The following is a 22,282-nucleotide window of genomic DNA, read 5'->3' as shown; positions in this document are numbered from 1 at the left end:
TCGGAGTTTTTTTTCCCACCGCGTTTCGGGATTTTATCAGTATCAAGTAAAGCAATCGGATTATAAGAGACGACCACTGAGGGGCTGGGTGGGAAAGTTATGCTCTCGCTTAATAAGCACTTAAGCACTTAAGAGTTTAAGGCAGCGCGCCCAGTTGACAAGTGCAATGTTTAGTCAGTTTAATGCATTCAAAGAACTTATCTTGGAAGCTACCAGGCTTTACATACCAACTAAGAAATATTGTTCAAGGTTTAGGCCTAAATGGATATCAGATGAACTAATGAGACATATGGCAGAGAAGAAAAATGCATGGGATACATACAAATTAACACGTGACACAGAAGCCTATGATAGATGCAAGTTGATCTGTAACCAAGTTACAAAGGAGGTTAGGCGGGCGAAGGCAGATTACGAGAAATCTTTGGCAAGGGATGCAAAGAAAAACAGCAAAGAGTTCTTTACTTATGTAAACTCTAGAAGGAAGGGGATGAATCAGATTGGTCCACTTGATATCGATGGTTCAACTGTTGATGATCCTGCTCAGGTAGCTAACAAACTAAATGAATATTTTGCATCGACATTCACACATGAGGAGTTATTCAGCGAGGGGAATGCCAGGGGTGTATTCAACTCTGTCAGTAAGCTAGATAATCTTGAAATAACTGAGAGTAAAGTGCAGGAGAAATTGTTGTAGATAAACACAAGAAAGGTACCTGGGGTGGATGGGATCTATCCAGTTATATTAAAGGAGGAAGAAAAGGAAGTAAGCAAACCCTTAGCCATAATTATGAGAGCTTCCTTGGACTCAGGGGAGGTACCCATAGACTGGAGATGTGCAAATGTGACCCCGATTCACAAAGGAGGATCAAAGGCTAACACACAAGTAATTATAGACCTGTGAGTTTAACTTCTGTTCCAGGAAAATTAATGGAGGCACTGGTTAAAGAAGCACTGCAGGATCATCTAGACAAGACTTCAGTTATAGCTCGGACACAGCATGGTTTTGTTAAGGGGAAGTCTTGCCTGACCAGTTTGATTGGATACTATGATGCAGTCACAAAAGAACTGGATGCAGGGAATAACTTTGACATTATATACTAGGATCTTAAAAAGGCTTTTGATTCTGTTGCACATGGAAGACTGCTGCAGAAATTGGAGCACTGTGGCATTGGAGGCAAATTGCTGCTATGGATAAAGGGGTGGTTGAGGGGGTGAAGACAGAGTGTGGTAATCAATGGACACTGCTCATCGTGGACTAATGTTATTAGTGAAGTCCCTCAGGGTTCAGTGTTGGGTCCATTATTGTTTTCTGTATTTATAAATAATATTGATGATCGTATATCAAGCTTAATGCCCAAGTTTGCAGACGATACAAAGGTGGGCAGGGTTGTTAAGGACATTACTGACGCTATGCTGCTGCAACAGGATCTGGAAAGGTTGAGCAGATGGCTGAGGGGTGGCAAATGAAGTTTAATATTGACAAATGTAAAGTACTACATATGGGAAACAGCAACCCCAAAGCAATGTATCAACTCTGTGATACTACACTGACAGTGGTAGAGAATGAAAAGGACATGGGGGTAATTGTGCAGGCAGATATGAAGTTCTCTGAGCAGTGCAGACGGGCTGCAAGAGTAGCTCATGGTATCTTGTCAATGATATACAGGAATTTTTCTAACAGGGATAAGGAGGTGATTATTCCCCTGTATAAGGCAATGGTCAGGCCACACCTAGAGTACTGTATACAGGTCTGGAGGCCTCATTTCAAGATGGATGTAGAGATGCTGGAACGAGTACAGAGAAGGGCAACAAGATTAGGGATGGAACAAAGGTTTGCTCTTACGAAGAACGGCTTACGTTTTGCAAATTAGTGTCTAGAGACTAGGCACCGGCGAGGTGATCTGATAGAGGTGTATAAAGCCTTGAATGGTTTGAGTATGCTCAATGCTGATGGAATTCTTCCTCTGGCTCAGAATAATCACCTGAGAGGGCATAAATTCAAATTGAGGAGAGACAGATGTAGGATAGATATGTGGAAATTTGCCTTTAGCCAGCGGGTAGTTGGTTGGTGGGATAGACTTCCATCCCTTGTTGTGGAAGTTGATAGCCTAAATAAATTTAACGGTCAGCTGGACAGATATTTCGAACGAACGGAGGGGTGAAGTGGAAGTTTTTTTTTTTTTTTTGGCTGATATTGCATAAGCTTGCTTTCTTGCATCATATGCCTCTACTAATGCTAATGCTAATGTGACACTGTCTGCGCGGGAAGCACAGTGGTATCGTCACCATCCACCTCACACCTGGTGGAAAAGGCCCGGGTTCGAATTCCCTCGATGACGCAAGGAACTTTAATGGGCTTTTTTCAACTGCATTGGCTGAGTTAGTCGGTCTCAGGCATAGATAGCTAGATTCCCCTTCTCCAGAAACTGGGTTTGTTCTTCCAGCAAAACAGGCAAATCGACCAGAGAACACACGGAATTTACACATAAAATACGTATATGGGTATATATAATTACGGGTGATCCTAATATATTGTAATAATTTTTTTAAAAAAATTTCTGTGCCACAGCCATCGGGAAGACAAAAATGAGAGTAATAGTGTGCTGTAGGCCACTATTACTCTACATTATTGGTGCATTAAGAATTTTCAGATAAATGCACCACTAGGTGGCAGTGATCACAGTGTGCTGATGTGCGATTTACTTAAAGATATAACTACCTAAGGCGCATTTAGGGCTAGAGCCTCAAGCTGCGAACAAATTTAGACTATGTATATAAAGTGCTTAGCATCATAATACACAGCCATTTCTGAATAAACAGAAAATTTTTAAGGTGGCATCGTTTTAGGTTATATCTCATATTGTGAATGCCTTCACAACGAGTTGCCATGATATTGCACTACTTCGAATAAGTAACGCTTCACCTAAGGAGAAGACTAGTGTTACTTATTCTCAGATAGGTACCACCACCCAGACAGCACTGTTTCAGGGCTATTTGGCCCTTCGTTAGTGAGTGGGTAGGTACCCAAGTGATGCAATGATGGCAAAAACAGTTATGAAGTATAACTCCACAATATGAGAGATGCCTGATGGTGTATGATGTATTTAGACTAAGGCGCATTTAGGGCTAGAGCCTCAAGCTGCGAACAAATTTAGACTATGTATATAAAGTGCTTAGCATCATAATACACAGCCATTTCTGAATAAACAGAAAATTTTTAAGGTGGCATCGTTTTAGGTTATATCTCATATTGTGAATGCCTGTGTGAATGCCTGTGTGTGTGAATGCCATCATAATACACAGCCATTTCTATTCAGAAATGGCTGTGTATTATGATGCTAAGCACTTTATATACATAGTCTAAATTTGTTCGCAGCTTGAGGCTCTAGCCCTAAATGCGCCTTAGTCTAAATACATCATACACCATCAGGCATCTCTCATATTGTGGAGTTATACTTCATAACTGTTTTTGCCATCATTGCATCACTTGGGTACCTACCCACTCACTGACGAAGGGCCAAATAGCCCTGAAACAGTGCTGTCTGGGTGGTGGTACCTATCTGAGAATAAGTAACACTAGTCTTCTCCTTAGGTGAAGCGTTACTTATTCGAAGTAGTGCAATATCATGGCAACTCGTTGTGAAGGCATTCACAATATGAGATATAACCTAAAATGATGCCATCTTAAAAATTTTCTGTTTATTCAGAAATGGCTGTGTATTATGATGCTAAGCACTTTATATACATAGATATAACTACCATCAGTGGTAAAGGAAAGGGTTTTTCCTTCGTAAAGGTGACTACAATGGTCTCAGAGATTGATTTTTTAAGTTCTATTTAGTGGAACCAACTGATGTTGTTACCAATGGCAAATTCTAAAGAATTTTACGCATTCAAGGAATTAATCTTGAAAGCTAGTGGGCTTTTCATACCAACTAAGAAATACTGTTCAAGGTTTAGGCCCAAATGAATGTCAGATGAACTTAATGAGACTGGTGGCAGAGAAGAAAATGCATGGGATGCATATAAATTATCAGGCGACACAGAAGTCTATGGTAAATATCAGCTACTTTGTAATCAAGTCACAAAGGAGGTTAGGTAAAGGAAGGCTGAGTATGTGAAATCTTACTCAGCCTTACTAGATGATCATTCTCACATAGCTGCCAAACTCAATGAGTATTTTGCATCTACATTCACAGATGAGGAGTTATTCAAGAAGGAGATGGCCAGATGTTTTTCAAACTCTAATAGGGAGTTAAATTATTTAGTAATAACTGAGAGCAAAGCGAAGAAGAAATTGTTGCAGATAAACATAAGAAAGGCGCCTGGGGCGGATGGGATCTATCCAGTTATATTAAAGGAGGTAGCAAAGGAAGTAAGCAAACCGTGAGCCATAATTATGAGAGAATCGTTTGACTCAGGGAAGGTCCCCACCGACTGGAGATGTGCAAATATATCCCCAATTCATAAAAGGGGATCAAAAGGTGACACGAGTAATTACAGACCAGTTAGTTTAACTTCTGTTCGGGTAAAATAATGGAGTCACTGGTTAAAGAAGCATTGCAGAATCATCTAGACAAGACTGCAATAATAATTCAGACATATCATGGTTTGCTAAAGATGAAGTCTTCGCTGACCAATTTAGTTGGATACTATGATGTGTCACAAGGGAACTGGATGCAAAAAATACTGATATCACATTCTTGGATTTCAGGAAAGCTTTTGATACTGTTGCACATGGAAGACTACCGAAAATATTGTAGCAATATGGCATTAGGGTCAACTTTCTACAATGGATAAAAGGATGGTTGAGTGGGAGAAAACAGAGAGTGGTAATCAATGAACACTGCACTTCTTGGACTGATGTTATTTGTGGCGTCTCCAGGATTCGGTGTTGTACCCATTGTTGTTTTTTGTGTTTATCAATGATATTGATGAAGGTATATCAGGCTTAATGACGAAGTTTGCAGATGATTCAAAGTTTGGCAGGATTGTTAATGACAGTATGCTACTGCAACAGGATCTAAATACGTTGGGCAGTTGTGCTGAGAAGTGGCAACTGAAGTTTAACATTGATAAATGCAAAGTACTGCATATAGATAGTAGTAGCTTTAGAGAAATGAACCAAGTGTGTAGTACTACACTCAGGGTAATGGAGAATGAAAACGATCTTGGGGTAATTGTGCAGTCATATATTAAGTTTTTTGAGCAGTGCAGACAGGCGGGTCGCGGGGTCTTGTCAGTGATATACAGAAATATTGCTAGCAGGGTTGCGGAGGTGATCATCCCCATGCATAAGGCAATGGTCAGGCCACAGCTTGAGTACTGCGTACAGGTCTGGAGGCCTCATTTTAGGAAGGCTGTAGATTTGCTAGAACGAGTACAATGAAGAGAAACAAGATTGGTCAGGAGAACAAAGGGCTGGTCTTAAGAAAAAAGTCTTAAATTCTGCAAATTGAAGCGTCTGGATATTAGGCCTGTGAGGTGATCTGATTGAAGTGTATAAGGCTTTGAATGTTGAGTAAGCTCAATGCAGATGGGTTGAAATAGCCCATAAAAATTCCTCGTGTCATTTTTAGGATTCGAACTCGGGTCTTTTCAGCCGGCGTTGGGCAGACAGTGCTTATATGTCATGTGTTAGCCCCAAGGTTCTAAATGGGAAACATTCATTAAATTAAGCGTTTTATGCCAGCCATGCTCCGGCGACAAATGAACAAGAGTAGGAAGGACTTCCAGAGGGCCCGAAGAACATGGCCAGCAAATGAGGTTGAAGCCCTGAGGCAAATATATAGACAAATAAGAAACCGGTACACTGACGCCATAAAGACAAGTAAAAGACGCTCTTGGGAGTCCTTGGTCTCCACAGCAGGGAACAATGACCCCTGGGGCATTGTCTACAAAGTAACAACCAATAGACTGCCTAGGGGGGAGGTGATTTCTACCACTAGGACTCGGCAGGGAGATCTCACCACAACCTGGGAGCAGTCGATGAATAACATACTCGACAGAATATATCAAAAACCAAATATGTTAACTATGCCAGGTCAGAAACAGACATGCTACAGAAACGATAACTACAGAAACCAGGCGATTGAGCCTCCCTTCACCCTGGATGAACTCAGCGTGGCCGCTAGTAGGGTCAGAAATAGAAAATGCCCGGGCCTCGATCTTATTGAGCCTGAAATACTGAAGAAAACCGTGGAATACAATCCGCACCTACTCCTAACACTATACAATAGATGCTTGGAAACAGGACATTTCCCAACTGCATGGAAAACAGCAAATTTAAAACTAATACTGAAAAATCCTACCAAAAATCCAGAATTTCCGGATTCATATCGACCCATCGCACTGCTCCCAGTGGCAAGCAAATTGTTTGAAAGATTACTCCATGTGAGAGTTATAAAACACTATGAAGCGGCAGGCCTACATGCCAGAAATCAGTATGGCTTCAGACCAGGATCCTCAACCGTGGACGCACTGGGAAACTTGCTAAGGATTTTCCAGGATTGTAGACGAAAGTATCTGCTGCTCATCTCTGTTGACTTTGCTGGGGCGTTTGATTCACTTTGGTGGCCAAGCGTCCTGGCAAGGTTGAGGGAGGCTGAGGTGCCTCTTAACCTCTACAAAGTAATCGAAAGCTATTTAACACAAAGAAGAGTGGAAATCAATGTACACTATCAAAAAATAACAAGAGAGGTGCACAGAGGATGTCCGCAGGGATCGGTGCTTGGGCCGCTTCTGTGGACAATGGTCCTCGATGAATTCCTGACTACGGACCTGGGTTCTGTGGCAGTACACGCCTTCGCGGACGACTTGACATTGACGGTAGAGGCGGACTCCAGGGCCCAATTGGAGACGCTGGCAAATCAGGCACTGCAGCGGCTGCAGCAATGGGCATCAAAGAACCAGCTGAAAATATCGTCAGACAAGACCTCATCGATCCTGCTAAAGGGGACTCTGCAACTACGACGACCCCCGCAAATTAAAATCAACAATGTAACAATCAAATTTGTGAGCCAACTGAAGTATCTGGGCGTTATCCTAGATAAAAACATGACGTTCCAGCCGCATCTGAAATACATCAGAAGAAAAATCAGAGGATACTCTGGACTGGTAACCAGAATCACAAGGAAAGATTGGGGACTCAAGAAAAAAGCACTGATGCTTTACTATAAAACAACCTTCCTGCCTGCAATCACCTATGCAGCAGCGGTTTGGTATCCAAAAACGACACTGGTAGTCAACAAAAGAACACTAGAAATGACCCAAAGGACCATACTGCTATCAACAACGCGCGCCTGCAGCACGGTAAGTACCCCAGCATTGCAGGTACTTGCTGGAGCGCTCCCTCTGGACCTGGAGGCAGTTCAGGCCGGGCTACTGTTTTTGCTGGCTAGGGGAGTGGCCGCTACCCACCAAGGATACACGACTGACCCGGCGGGCAACCTAAAACACGAAAAAAATAGGCTACAGACCCACCTCCTAGATCTTTGGCAGAGAAGATGGACAGAGACTACAAAAGGCGAAGTAACAAAAAGATTTCTACCAGACCTCCAGAAAATATACCCAAAGCAGCCACCGTGGTACTTCCCAGGGTACCATATGACAACACTATTAACCGGACACGGACCCTACAAGGAGAAGCTGTTTGGCTTCCGACTCGTTGAGGACCCCAACTGCATATGTGGAGAAAGTGAAAGCTGGAGCCACATAGTCTATGATTGTCAACACTATGAAGACCTCAGAGGGCTACTAATAACAAGGTTAAGATACTTCCCAAAAGGACTGGAGCACCACTTCCTGGACACTGAGGATGAATATAGGGCACTCTCCCAGTATGCGCAAGACTTATTCACCAGGAGAAAAACACTAATAGCTATCTACAGCAACGTACACAGAGATTGACAAAAATCGGCGCCAAATGTGACAAAAAAACTGAAACCTTGCAGAGGACCAGTACTTGGAAAAGAAGAGTGCTGATCACACGGAAGAGAAAAGCAAGGACGGGGGAATGCAGCACAGACAGTAGAGAACAGACTAAACGCAGCACAGTTGCAAACAGCTTGATGGCGATCTGAAGAGGACACCCTCGCCCTCTTCACCTATTATTCCCACTTCCTTGGGGGGAGGGGACATTTTTTGTTCCTTCTCCTCCACCCCCAAACTTCTACTCTGGTGGGGCATGGGCATGCCCCACTGAAAACTGGGGCTATCTACTCTATTGGCCCCATATTTCTGTCTTTTCCCCCCAATCTTCGGTCTCCCTCCCCTCTCTACCTTCATCATAGCGAAAGCCCCACACGTCAAAAACTAAATATGATAAAATTACCTTACGCCCAAAACTCGGCCTAGCAAACCAAAGCGACATTACCCCAGCGCAGATTTTTTATTTACTTATATATTTATTTTTATTTTTATTTTTTTTTTTTTTTTTATTTATTTTTATTTTTTTTTTTTTTTTATTTTATTTATTTATTATTTTTTTTTTTTTTAAGGTCCTAGCCGCCGAAATCCCAGGAAATTAAGCGGCAGGACCTGCCAGAGTGAATCTACAGCTACTGGGTTCCTGGTCTGCCTCCACGGGGCGTAAGTGGGACAACGTTGGGCCTCAATAGGGGTCCAACGGCTAAATGACCAGATGAACAACGGTACAGAACACAACACATGAACAATTCCCACACACTTTTAAATCTCTGGCATTTCCCAGTGAACTGGTTCACCACAATGAAAGCAACGCGGAGATGGGGGAAACCCCTGGTGCCGTAAGACAACAACACACACTTACACTTACATTAGAGATACAGATATTTTCCAGGTTTAAACATAAATGGATATGAAGAAATTGGTGAAGCTAATGGCAAAGAAGAAAAATATATGGAATGATTAGAGATTAGTTCGAGACACAGAACCTACGGTAAGTACAATATGCAATCAAGTCTCAAAGGAGGTCAGTCAAGCTAAGATAGATTATGAGCTGGCTTTGGAATAGAATGCAAAGAATGCAAAGAATTCTTTACTGTAGTAAAGAATTCTTTGTTGATATCAATACTAGGAGGAAAGGGATGAACCACATTGTCCCACTATGTATGAATGGCATAAATATTGATGATCCAGCTTTTGTACTGTACCACAGAAAATACTGCTGTTAAAATTGGATAATTGGAGCATTACGAGAATGTTTCTGCTACAGATAAAGGGATGGTTGAGTGGGAAAAGAAAGAGAGTTGTGCTGGACCCATTGTTGTTTTCAGTGTTTTTCAATAATATTTACGAAGTCTTAATGTCTAAGTTTGATAATATAAAGGTTGGCAGGTGTTTATTGACAGTAATCAGGATATGCCACTGTAACAAGATATTGAGAAATTAGACAGCTGGGCTGAGCAGTGGCATTTGAAATTTAACATTGACAAATGCATGTTACTACTTATGGGTAGCAGTAATTCTAGATTAATGTATAACCTGTGTGATACTCCATTAAACAAATTACAGAATGAAAGAGACCTTGAGTAGTTGTGCAGGAACGCACAACTACTCAAGGTCTCACAATTACCTAAAGTCTTCTGCACATTTTCTGCACTGCCAGAAAAGAAGTTCTCTGACAGTGCAGACATGCTGCTAGGACAGCACGTGGCTTTTTCCTTTTTTAATGATATATTGTAATTTTGCCAGCACGGATAAGGAGATAATTATTCTGCTGTATAAGGCAATGGTGAGGCCGTGTCTTGAGTATTTCATATAGGCATGGTTGCCTCAACAGTTTAGGAAGGAAGTGAAGTGGCTCTGTTGTAACGTGCGCAGAGAAGAGTAACGAACTTAATGAGGGAACAAAAGAGTATTTTTACCATGAAAGACTTTTCTGCAAACTGCAGTGTTTAGAAACTAGGCACCCATAGAGGAGATCTGATTGAGGCGTTTAATTCATTGAATGGATTGAGTAAACTAAATGTAGTCGGCATCCTTACCCCAGGTCAGATATCACACATAATGTAGCCGAGTGGTTAGGAGCACGAGTGCAGTAGCACACTCTCTTTGAGTGGATCGGGTTCAAGCCCGTGACTGCACTCGTGCTCCTGACTACTCGGCTACATTATGTAGCCATATTGTAAACTCCACTGACCTGGTGGTTGTGCCGGAGTATAAACAAGAGCATATTCAGGCAGAGGGTAGTTGATTGTTCGAACAAACTTCCATCTGTTGTCAGGAAAATAGACAGTTTGATAGATTTAATGAAGGATTAGACGAATCTTTAGAGGGCACAGACAGGTGATGTGGAAAAAATTTTTCTTGCTGGTAGTTTATTTTTGATAAGTTTGTTTTATTTCTGATGCTAATATCAATACTAATCTAAATTATCGATAATACATTGATGCCTCATAGACCTAGTTGCTTTGGCTTAAATAATACAGAAACATATAGAATCAAACATGAACAAATTATCATAATAAATGAAGAGCCATATGAACTAGAGTATCATTAGATCTGATGCTATATGGGATGTGAGTAGTCAATGTGGCAAAAATTTCTAAGCGTGTGATTAATAAGATGAACAAAGCTTTGTAGTATTCAATGTATTTGACTGGTGTTCACATTTACAGCAGAGCTGGTAGAATCGCCGCTCTCTCTCCATTCTGGTTGGAAAAGATCTGAGTTCGAATCCCACTGATGAGTAGAGAAATTTTTATGGGCCTATTCACATCTCGACTGAGTTAGTTGGCCTCAGACGTGGGTAGCATGATTTTTTTTTATCCAGGAAACTCGGGATTTTCGTTCCACAAACAGGCAATTCGACCACAGAACACACGCCATTTACAGACGTTACTGAAATATAGCGCAAAGGTTCGCAATGGAACGTAGCACAAAGCAATATCATTTCGAATCGTCATGTGCATCGGCAATACGATGTACGTACCTGATTATTAAAAATAGGCTATTTTATTCAATGGTGTTTCCTTTCGTAAAATTTTTAATATTGCCCTCTGAATATTGTAGTTTTCGAAAAATCACACTAGAGTTGATATACACGTAATTCGGTTTTGTATCAATCTTGCAGAGGGCGCTATTTTGCATAACTGTAATAACCAGGCTTCGTTATGTGGTGGTACCGAAGTAGGTATACGTACTCTCGGTCGATTAGATTCGGATATTTTAATGGTTTAGTATAAAATATTAATTACAAAATGAATGACATATCATGTAGGAAATATTTTTACTCGTGCGTGTTTGTCTGGAGTACTTTAAGCACTGGTTGTAAAGTTATATAGTGATATAATTTTCAGTGGAGACTTACAGTATGGTATGTAACAGTTGAAAGTGGCAAAGTAATAAGGAAATGACACAATGGTAAAGATTGATTTAACAAAAATGTCATCGTTAATTGTAAGAGAGCCGAATCGTGATGGAAATGAAACATCAAAACCGTCTCATTTTCCTATACAAATGCATTTGCCATTAAATCCAGTACCTTATGCTGGTTGCAAGCCAAAATTACAAACTACTTGCTCAACGTCTAGCCCAGAGAGTAATCCAGATTTTCGCACAATAAAACTCGTTAGTGATATAGCTTTATTTGGTCTTAAGAAATGTTGGATGGTATGCGGAGCTGCAGTGTTTATAATTTTTATAATGTACTGGTGCTATGGAAGTATTATTGCATTGTGCCTTTTAATCTTTTCTCTTTCAGGTATGTGGTTTATGATGTTTTAGGATTAAACAAATTGATATCAATTAAAATAAATTTAAAAAAAAATATTTTCTGCTTATACTCTGGACAGCCTAGGCCAGAAATTTCAGCAATACAGAAAGAGTTGTTTGGAAGGTTTTCTTTACCCTACCCATAAAAAAAAAAAGAAAAAAAGTGATAAATATTGCTGTTGTGTGTATGCATTTTTAACTGTGTTTTCAGATATTAAGTGTAAACAGTAAATGACCAGTGCACTTCCACACTTGGGGAAAGGATAGTGATCAGCACAGAATAATGAAGTCCACATTAAAATCATGAAAGATATCCAGGATGATTTCAGGCAGAGGTGAAACTACGAATCCCTTTCTTCTGCCAGATTGTCCCCATCTTTAACCACAGTTTATTCATATGAAAAGGGGGTGGCAGGTAATATGGAATGTCCAGTAATATTTTTTGTGGAGCTCCAGATCTTGGGTACTCCTTCATACTTCGACAAAAAGGCAGGAAGAAGGCAGTGATTGGCAGGTTCCACTTACTGCTTCCCCCATCCTCTTTGCCAGCTTGTGACATCAGAATATGTTGCAGCATAAATAGGCGCCTCCGTAGCCAGGTGGGCAGGAGCAGCAGTGAATAACACACACTTTTTGATTAGACTGGGGTTCGAGCCCGTGACCACCAAATACGGAGGATGCGGAAAGGTCAGGGAATGACCACTGCATATCCCCGTAGCAATATGGCCTTAGTTGCTAATGTTCCTAAAAAAAAACAAATAACAAATAGCAGCATAAATAAAGAGAAAGAGAAACTCAATATGGAACTAAAATAAATTAAAATAAATACAAATTTTTAAAAACAACTCCATTTTATTCTTAAATCCCTCCTGAAGTCATGTAAAAACCTAACCTTTTGTCACTAAACAAAAGTGACAACTTTAATACAAAGAAAACTCATCTCATGACTCCTAGCCACAGTCAACGACTGGTTTTTTTGCTTGAATCCCTCCCAAAGTTGTGTGAAAACCTAACCTTTTGTTCACTAAACAAAAATGACTACTTCGTGCCGGCCTGTATACTTCACAAATTCCATTGATAAAAGCCATAGTAATCCAACACTATATGACTGCTGGGTAAAATGGAAGTCATAAAGATGTCTACTAGGACTTTTTTACTCCAATTTTTAACGACCCTAAAATGCAAATTTTTAAAAACAAGTGCGTTTTTTGCTTGACACAAAAATAGCAACTTCAATACAAAAAAACTCACGTTATGAGTCCTGGCTGTGGCCAATGACCATTTTTTTGCTTGAATCCCCCCCCCCCCCAAATTGCAACAAATAAAAATATCCAATAGCAACACAATGGAGATAGCAAACAACACACTAAGCAAAAGCACACAAAAATATTCAATATCACAAACACATGGCAGTGCACAAACATCCAACACCTCAAGTACATGGCAACACAGAAAAATATCCAACACCACCAGCACAATGGGGACACCGAACAAGAACGACACACAAACAACCAAATAATAATTTTGTACATTCTCTCCAAATCAGAAGAAAATCTACATCCAATCAAACAGTCAGAAAGACAAATTACACATTCATACAGGCGCCTCTGTAGCCAGGTGGGCAGGAGCAGCAGTGTGTAGCACATGCTTCTTGATTAGACCGGGGTTCGAGCCCGCGACCACCAAATACGGAGGATGCGGAAAGGTCAGGGAATGACCACCGCATATCCCCGGAGCAATATGGCCTTAGTTGCTAATGCTCCTAAAAAAAAAAACCAAAATGCATTCATACTAATCACCTAATCACAGACATCAACTATACAATCACTCCGTTCTATGACAACGCCCATGACCCAAAGACAAGGAATACCCTAATAATGGAATTCAGCCATATTTTCATGTTTCAATTCATTGTTAGCCTGAGAGGGTGATAATTTACTTTGGAAATAAAGTATTCAAAAAGATGATAATATTGAAAGTTTCACCATAGTCCAGGAAGAGATAGTTTTTTGTGTAATGTAATTTGGTGAAATAGAGGCCAGAAAAAGTGAATATCTTACAATTCTTCTTTTCAAAGCAAGTGTATAAACTTTCACAATGAGTGGACTGGCAATATGGTATAACTAGTGCCAGCTTTCTTGGCAAAGAACTAAATATGCACAGAAGTTTATTCAATTAGAATTAAGTCTATAGTCTAGTTTATTCATACTGAAAGGGGATGGTGTATAATATGGTATGTCCTGTTATGTTTTCATATTGCAATTTCTTGTTAGCTTGAAAGTGTAATTATTATTATGATTATTATCATGCCATATGGTGCAAGGAAGCCTGAGGCTTATGTTTCACCAGCCAAAAAAAATTTCTGAACTACCCAGAGAGAGAGAGAGATTATAGTTTTTATATGTTTGTAATGCTACTTATTGTTATATTTTGCAATACGCAATTTTTACGGAAGCACAATATTGTTATGTGTGGAACAGTAAATTATTTTTTGTGAGAGTATCCAAAACTTGCTTTCTAAAGTTATTTATGTGTTTAATTAAATATTGTTGCCATTGCAACATTATTTCTAGTTTTGTTGCTGCACTGACTGAAGTAAGATGCTGCTTGTTAAAATCAGATAACGTACATGCTGTTCCTTAAAAGTGTAAGGATTATCAAAACAGCTCCCGTCTTTTATTATTTTATTGGCTTGTTTTGATATTTGTCCCTGTTTGTCAGTGCTACTTCAACTTTATTCCTGTGCTGATGTACCCACCCTTTGTTATAAGACTATATTTTAAAGAAAGAATAAATTTTCATTCACTTGAATGAGCTGAACTGAAAAATGCAAGGCAAGAACGAAAATCTTTTTTACGAGTATGGATAAGACTCAAGGCTTTCAGAATAAGCTGGAATTGTGGATATAATGCATTGCAAATGGGTTGTTTGAGATGGTCCCAATGCTGACCAGGCTAGCCAGGTGGGTAAAGTGCCTGCCTGGCAACCCAAAGGTTGAGGTTCGAATGCCGCCTCGGGCTTGGATCACAGTATAATGCAAAAATTGGGAGGTGCACTATGGCCACAGAAGCTGATGCGCCAACAACTAACAACAACAAAAAAAGATGTTCCCAACTGTATGACTGTTTGCTGCTGGTAATAAAGTGGTGATGGACTTCATTAAAGAACATTTAGATAACTTGCAGCAGAAGTTCAAGGATTATTTCGGAGAGAGCTTTGAAGATTTCAGCTGGGTTCGTGATCCATTTGTTGCGGATGCCAAAAATCTCTTCCAATGAATGTACAAGAGGAACTAACAGATCTGAAGGCTGAAAGAATATTGCAATTAAAACGTCGTGAAGTGTAGTTGGACACATTTTGGTTGTCAGTAAGGAAAGAATACCCGGCTAGTTCCGAGATGGCAGTTAATGCATTATTACCATTTTCGACTAGGTGTTCGTGTGAACTGGGCTTTTCGACCTTGATTGAAATTAAAACATCAAAGAGGGAGAGACTGAGATCCACTGATGAAGAAATGAGGCTTGCATCATCAATGATTGTGCCACACATCAGCTATCTGTGTTCAGTCTCGACGTGGGCACCTGTACGTGGTGAGGGGACCTCCCAGTGACGCTGCTGGACTTCCAGACTAGCATCACTGGGATCCAACGCCCACAGCCCAGGCTCCAAGCTTACATCAATGGAATCCGGCATGTTTGCCGTGCGCTGCGACCCGTGGAAATTCGGAAAGGGGGATCCTGGTGGTTGAGGGGCCCAGCTTCAATACACCACTTTGGCCCCTGCTTCGACAAGACGGGTGGTCCTGGAAGGCCCGGCTAGCCTGCGAGGGTCAACCGTGTCAATGCCACGCCCCTACCCTCATGGGGTAGGGGAGTGGCATTGACACGGTCCGAGGGACAGGATTCAAGCTGGCGGCAGGGTATAGTGTCTGGGTAGCCCTGGCGTTCCACTCCCAAGCGCATTTATTGCATGCCGGGTAGTGGACGTCCCTTTGGGCTCCGTGGTGGGTTGGGAGCCCGGGCACTGAACAACTTCAAAACTTCATGAATCCTGATAAACATATTTCTTCAGGGGCCCCAACCCGGTCCCTATCTGAAAACAATGACAAAGACACTGATAGCATTATTGCTAAAAAGAGACAGCGAACCGAATTACCATCAGGGCCTGTCCCCAGGTTCTTAATCATGCATTCTACCAATGAAACACCGATTGGTAAAATGTCGCCCTTTTTTATTCAAAAAGGGTTAGATATGGGTTAGCAGGTTCACCCAAATCAGTTAAGAGGTTTCGTTCTGGAGACCTTTTAATTAAAACTAAAAATGACAGGCAATCAGAACATCTCCTCCAAGTAACATCAATCGGAGGAATACCCATAACAGTGACACCACACAGAACACTCAATTCATCGAGAAGTGTCATTTCGGAGTGAGACCTTCTCGACGTAACCGAGGAGGAAATCTGCTCCAAATTAAAACCACAGGGAGTTATTGCCGTCAAGAGAATTACTGCGCGAAGGGATGGAAAAATTGTTAAAACCAGGAGCGTTATCCTGACTTTTAACTCTCCTAAACCTCCTGACGAGATTAAAGCTGGATACATCAATTGTCCAGTGCGTCCATACATTCCGAACCCTTTACGGTGTTTTAAATGCCAGAAGTATGGACATTCTCAAATGGCCTGCCGTGGAGTCCTTGCATGCGCTCGATGCGGTGCAAAGGACCACGAAACAACAGCATGTTCAGCCGCAAAACCCACCTGTATTAACTGTGAAGACGAACACCTGGCCTACTCACGAGCATGCCAGAGGTGGAAAGAAGAAAAAGAAATTCAACGGCTGAAGGCAGAGCTAAATATATCATACCAGGAGGCAGGGAAATCGGTCAAACCCCTGAATATCAACAAACCTACCTACGCCCAGAAGGTAGCAGGGAGATGTTCCGTAGAACTCAGACGGACATGACCATTCCTCTAAAGGAGTCTTTCACTCCCATCACGCATTATCTCTTAAGTTCTCAAAAACCTGCACAGAAAAACCAATCAGCTGCCACTCCTATATCAGTACCTCCTAATGCTCCACAAGTAACAAAGGTAGTTATGAAAGAAAAGAATAAGAAAGGGGAAGTCTCCCCTACTACCCAAGAAAACATGGATGTCGAGCAGAAGGAGGTAGCCGAAGATTCAGTCTTGGAACTCTTTGCGGAGGAAGAAATGGACACGGGACAACGTCCATTCTTCCCCAAAAAGGATAAACCCAAGACTGATAAAAGTAAGCCCTCAGCACCTCGGAAGCCACCTGATGGACCCACCAAGCCAAAATAATGGCTAAATTCCTACAGTGGAATTGTCGTGGATTCCGGCGAAATACTGATGACATCAAGGCCCTCCTGCAAAAGCATGAGCCAGTTTGCTTTTGCTTGCAGGAGACTTACCTAAAGGCAAATGATGATCCCACAATGCATAACACCACAATTTTTCGTAAGAATAGAATTGCGGATGGTCCTGCTCATGGAGGAGTGGCTATCCTTGTGGGCAACCAGACACCAGTTCAGCCTTTGCTAATTACAACTAGCATAGAAGCTGTTGCAATTCGCCTTGCTGTGGGATTTTTATTAATGGTCTGCTCTATTTATTTGCCACCTGGGACTGACATCTCCCAGGAAGACCTTGATGATCTTCTAACGCAGTTGCCTCCCCCTTTCTTACTTCTCGGGGATTTTAATGGACATAACACCCTGTGGGGTAGTGCTAACATCAACAGAAGGGTACGAGTCATAGAGCGTATGCTCAATGACAATGACCTTTCCCTTCTAAATAGTGGAACAAACACCTTCTTCCACATGCCTACCCGTACCTTTTCTGCCATTGATCTCTCTATCTGCTCCCCTTCACTCACTTGGGAAGTGGAGGAGAATCCATACGGAAGTGATCACTTCCCTGTGATAACCTTGTTACACAGTGGGAGACCATGTCTTCCCTTCGGGTTACCACGGTGCAAGATTGATCAGGCTGACTGGAATGCCTTCCAACATCAGGCAAATTTTGACCTCAGTACAGTCAGTCAGGAGCCTATCAATGACGCAGTAATGTACATCACAGAAATCATTGTCCAAACAGCTGCTGTTGGATTGTTGGAACAATAATAATTGATTCTATTGTGACTTTAGCATATTTATATTAACATTGCCATAAACTATGCGTTTTGGGAGATTAGAATGGATATATATTAGAATGGATTGGGATGAATAGAAAAAAGTTGTAGAATGCTGATGTACATGACAAAAACAAATTTGTAATTATTTTACACCCCCAGCCTTATCTTTAAAAGTTGATGGTAAATGTAACGGTGCACAACTTATTTGTTTTTGCCAACAACATAACCAAGAGAGAGAGAGAGATATGGAAGATGTGTATTATTAAGCATAAGCTTAACAAAATCATCTGAAATCAACTGTTAAATAACTTTCAAACAGAAGTATGTCCAGAGCTCACTGGCTGCCAAGTATGAAGCACAAAAAGAAATAAATGTCATAAATTTTAATGAATTGATTAATAATTATTTTAATCATTCATTTATATCAATATATGGAATGAAAATTTTTGAAATGAAATCAATATATGAAATGAAAAATTTTGGAATTGGTGAAAGAAATGAAAGAGGTGAAAGACTTGTGGAATTTGCAGAATCTCGAGGATTGTCAATAATGAACACTTTTTTCAAGAAAAGGGTGAACAGAAAGTGGACATTGAAGAGCCCAAATGGATAAACAACTAATGAAATCGACTTCATCCTCACTAACAGAAGATATATCGTGAATGATGTTACCATCCTGAACAAGGTATATATTGGAAGTGATCACAGAATGGTAAGATGCACACTTAATATAGATATAAGAAAAGAAAGGAAAAAACAGACTCGAGTAAATAATATGAACTTAAGAACAAGTTTGAGATTCTGCTCAGGACCAAGATATTGATGAGGAATATTACAACTTTCTGAAAGTGATAAAGAAACCTATAGGTAAAAAGAAATCCAAAGAAGAAAAAATTAGTCAAGAAACATTTGTCATGATGAATCGAAGTCGACAAATGAAGAGCAAGATAAACACTGACAAGGAGAAAATTGAGTATACTGAGTTATGCAAAGCCATTAGAAAGAGACTCAGAAATACATAAGAAGATTTAACACAAGAAAAGTAGAACAAGCATTAAGGGAAAACAAAGGACTTAAATCAGCAGCCATGAGCAGTAATACAGAAAGACAAATGATACTGAAACTGAAGAATAGCGATGGTGTACTTATAAATAGCAGAGAAGGCATAATTCAAATAGCAGAAGACTACTATAGAGAATTATACACGGAGCGAGAAATGATGCCAGCAGTGGGTAATATGGATCACAAATTAGTAACACACATGACATACCCAATATCCTTCCTGATGAGGTAGAACATGTGTTGAAGAAAATGAAGAATCAGAAAGCCCTGGGGGAAGATGAAGTTACTGTAGAGTTATTAAAATTGGAAGGAAGAGACATGGCACAAAAACTGGCAAGACTTTTCACAAAATGCATTAGGAAAGGTGTGATGCCTAAGGAGGAAATAATACAACCATAGTTTTGCTGCATAAGAAAAGAGATAAATCAGAAATTGGAAATTATAGACCAATTAGCTTGCTATCCCACATCTACAAGTTGTTAATGATAAAGGTCATTACTAACAGATTAGAAAGAATAATTGATGAGAATCAATCGAAAGAGCAAGCTGGCTTTAGGACAGGATTCTCAAATATGGATCACCTTCACGTAACGTCGCAGCTAATGGAGAAAGCAAATGAATATAAAACACCATTGTGCCTAGCATTTGTGGATTATGAAAAGGCATTTGACCCCATACAGCATAAGGAAAGACTGGAAAGACAAGGCATAGATACCCCATATATTATTATTATTATTATTAGCTAGATGGTGCAAGGAAGCCTGAGGCTTATGCTGCACCAGCCAAAAAAAAAAAAAAAACCTTAGTTACCCTGAGAGAAAGAGAAAAGTAGAAGGAAATCACCAAGAAAGAGAAGAATGATGATATCCAGCTCAGGACCCTGGGTGTGCCAATCCATACTCACCAGATGTGAGCTCCTGGGGACGAATACTCCAATTGCGCTGAAAGATGCAGCAGCATTCTCCATATCTAAGTTATGCTACTGAGTGGTGTCACCCGTTTTCTAACAACCCACTCATTTCAATTGCTCTTTAAGTAATTGATTTTGAAGAAAATATATGAGAACGCTACCTCCTTTATTAGACTAGACAAAGACAGTAGCAAATTTAAAATTGAGAAAGGAGTTCGACAAAAGAGACACAATATCTCTAAAGTTGTTTACTGCTGCCCTTGAGGAAGCTTTCAGAAGATTAGACTGGTCTCAGATAGGAGTTAATGTGGATGGAGAGTACCTAAACCATTTATGATTTGCAGATAACATTGTGGTCATAAGCCACAATCCCAAAGAATTAGAGGAAAATCTTAATTAGTTATGCAGAGTTAGTAAGGATTTTGGACTAAAGATGAATATGGCTAAAACAAAAGTAATGATGAACAAGTATGCCATAGAAAGGGATATAATGATTGAAGGAGCAGTAATTGAAAAGGTGGAGTCATATACTTATCTGGAACAAGTCATCAGCTATAATAATGATAAATGGTTGGAAGTTAAGAGAAGAATAAATTTTGGATGAATAGCATTCAGGAAATATAGTCACATACTGAGGAGCAATATCCCAATTTGTCTGAAATGTAAAATAATGAACCAATGAATACTACCCACCATGACTTATGGAAGTGAAACTTGGGCACTCACCAAAAGAATGGAAGAGAAGCTGAGAACGACACAGCAAAGAAGAAAGAATTACATTGGGAATCAGACTGTTAGATAAGAAGAGAAACACATGGATTAGGTAGCAAACTCAAGTAAAGGACATTCTTATCGAAACTAAAGAACTAAAATGGTCTTGGGCAAGACACATACCTCGAAGACATGATGACAGATGCACTAAGAGAATAATAGAATGTTACCCAAGAGGAGCTGGAAGAAAACCTGGAAGACAACGACGGAAATGGACAGATGAAATTCATGAGTTTGTGGGTAGTAAATGGATGGCCATTGCACAAAACAGAAGGAACTGGAAAGTTGTTAGAGAGGCCTTCATCCTGTAGTGGATTGATAATGGCTGTGATGATGGAGTGAAAGGAAGTCACAGTGGAAACAATGAAATTGTGTCAAAATTGATGTCCATGTTGGAAAGCCCTGAAGTAATTGGAAACAAGATAATTACTTTTCACTTCTATTAATTGCAGAAAAAGAAAAATTAAATTTAAGAAATAAAAATTGAATACACCCAAAATGTAATGCACTGCATACGTTACCTAATTTGTTTTTAATTTCATAATCTTAATTGGTCCAAAATGGTCGATCTTCACAGACCATCCTGCAGCAGTTTAGAATGCTACTGTGTTTTAGAAATGAAATTTATTTTTCTGTTAATTAATGTTAAATTGCCTTAAAAATAAACTGCATTTGAAAAACTGTTTTTATGCTGCTATGAGTATCACTTTTCGAAAACAGTAACTTTTAAATAAAACAAGCAGAACACATAAATAGCAGCACACACCTTCTTTCACAGAAATCATTGAGAAAATTAAACTTGGTCAGTAGCAGAATTTAGTGATTGATTGTTTCAAGAAATATATTTTTTTTTATGAAAACCCAAAACATGAGAGGTATTAGAACCTATAGTACTTAGTACCGTGCTTGAGTTGGAGGTTGAGAAGACGAGAGAAGATATTTGTTGATATTAGACTTGAACTTCTGTAGACTGTAATTTTCAGGAAATACATATGAAGGAAGGTTTTTCCAGAAAATGGCAGTTGAATGAATAAACAAGGAAGATGAAAAGTTGGCTCTGTGGGTTTGAAGTTGGACAGTAAATGGATGTTGGCTGATGGCGGCACATGTTGGGACTGTTTTTAAAGAGAGAGCGGGAATTATAGAAGCCATTTCAGAAGAACAGTGCCCATGGAAGTATCTGTAGAAGAGGCATGCAGCAGAAACAGTACGTCTATGAGACGGAGAATGGAGAGACTCTCTTAGAGAGGAGTCATAACTGCTTTCTTCTGAATGGAATCTAGAAGCCTGAAAGAAGTTTTGGTGGCACCCCCCCAGATGTGGGAAAAACATTCCATGGTAGGGTGAATTTGCGATTTGTACAGAGTGAACTGCTGTTTGGAAGAAAAGTAACGTTGAGAGCGAAAGAGAAAACCAAGTTTTTTAGATGCAGGGGAAGCAATATTTGTAATGTGCTTGTGCCAAGAAAGATTAGAAGTCAGAGTAATCCCCAAAAGAGATATATCAACTTGCCTAGAAATTGGAGTGTCACCAAAGATAAGCATAGGAGCAGAAGAATCCTTTTTGCGAGATATAAGACAAGACTGAGTTTTGGAAGGATTGAAATCAACTAAGTTGTCTTTGCCTTACTGGAAAATTACCTAGAGATCAGCATTTAAGGAATTGCTAGCGGATATTCGTGAAGTTGAAGCTGA

General features: G+C 40.1%; 1 protein-coding gene across 2 annotated transcripts in view; it reads left to right on the top strand.

Moving 5' to 3' along the window:
- Positions 1-11,087: 11,087 nt before the first annotated feature.
- Positions 11,088-22,282, top strand: part of Bem46 (abhydrolase domain containing 13-like protein Bem46) — a 67,074-nt gene continuing 55,879 nt past the window's right edge. Inside the window, exon 1 of one of the 2 annotated variants that reach the window (XM_090375162.1) lies at positions 11,088-11,109. In XM_090375162.1, coding sequence (XP_090231288.1) covers positions 11,094-11,109 — 16 coding nt within the window. In that variant the 5' untranslated portion in view covers positions 11,088-11,093. Of the gene's footprint in view, positions 11,110-11,160; positions 11,684-22,282 lie in introns of those variants that run through there. The other variant, XM_090375161.1, reaches the window with a different exon arrangement.

Source organism: Mastigoproctus giganteus, chromosome 6, assembly GCF_048544385.1.
Source record: "Mastigoproctus giganteus isolate SK-2022 chromosome 6, ASM4854438v1, whole genome shotgun sequence".
Classification (NCBI taxonomy): Eukaryota; Metazoa; Arthropoda; class Arachnida; order Uropygi; family Thelyphonidae; genus Mastigoproctus; species Mastigoproctus giganteus.
Note: the sequence above shows the minus strand (reverse complement) of the source record. Positions and strands in the feature narration are given on the sequence as shown.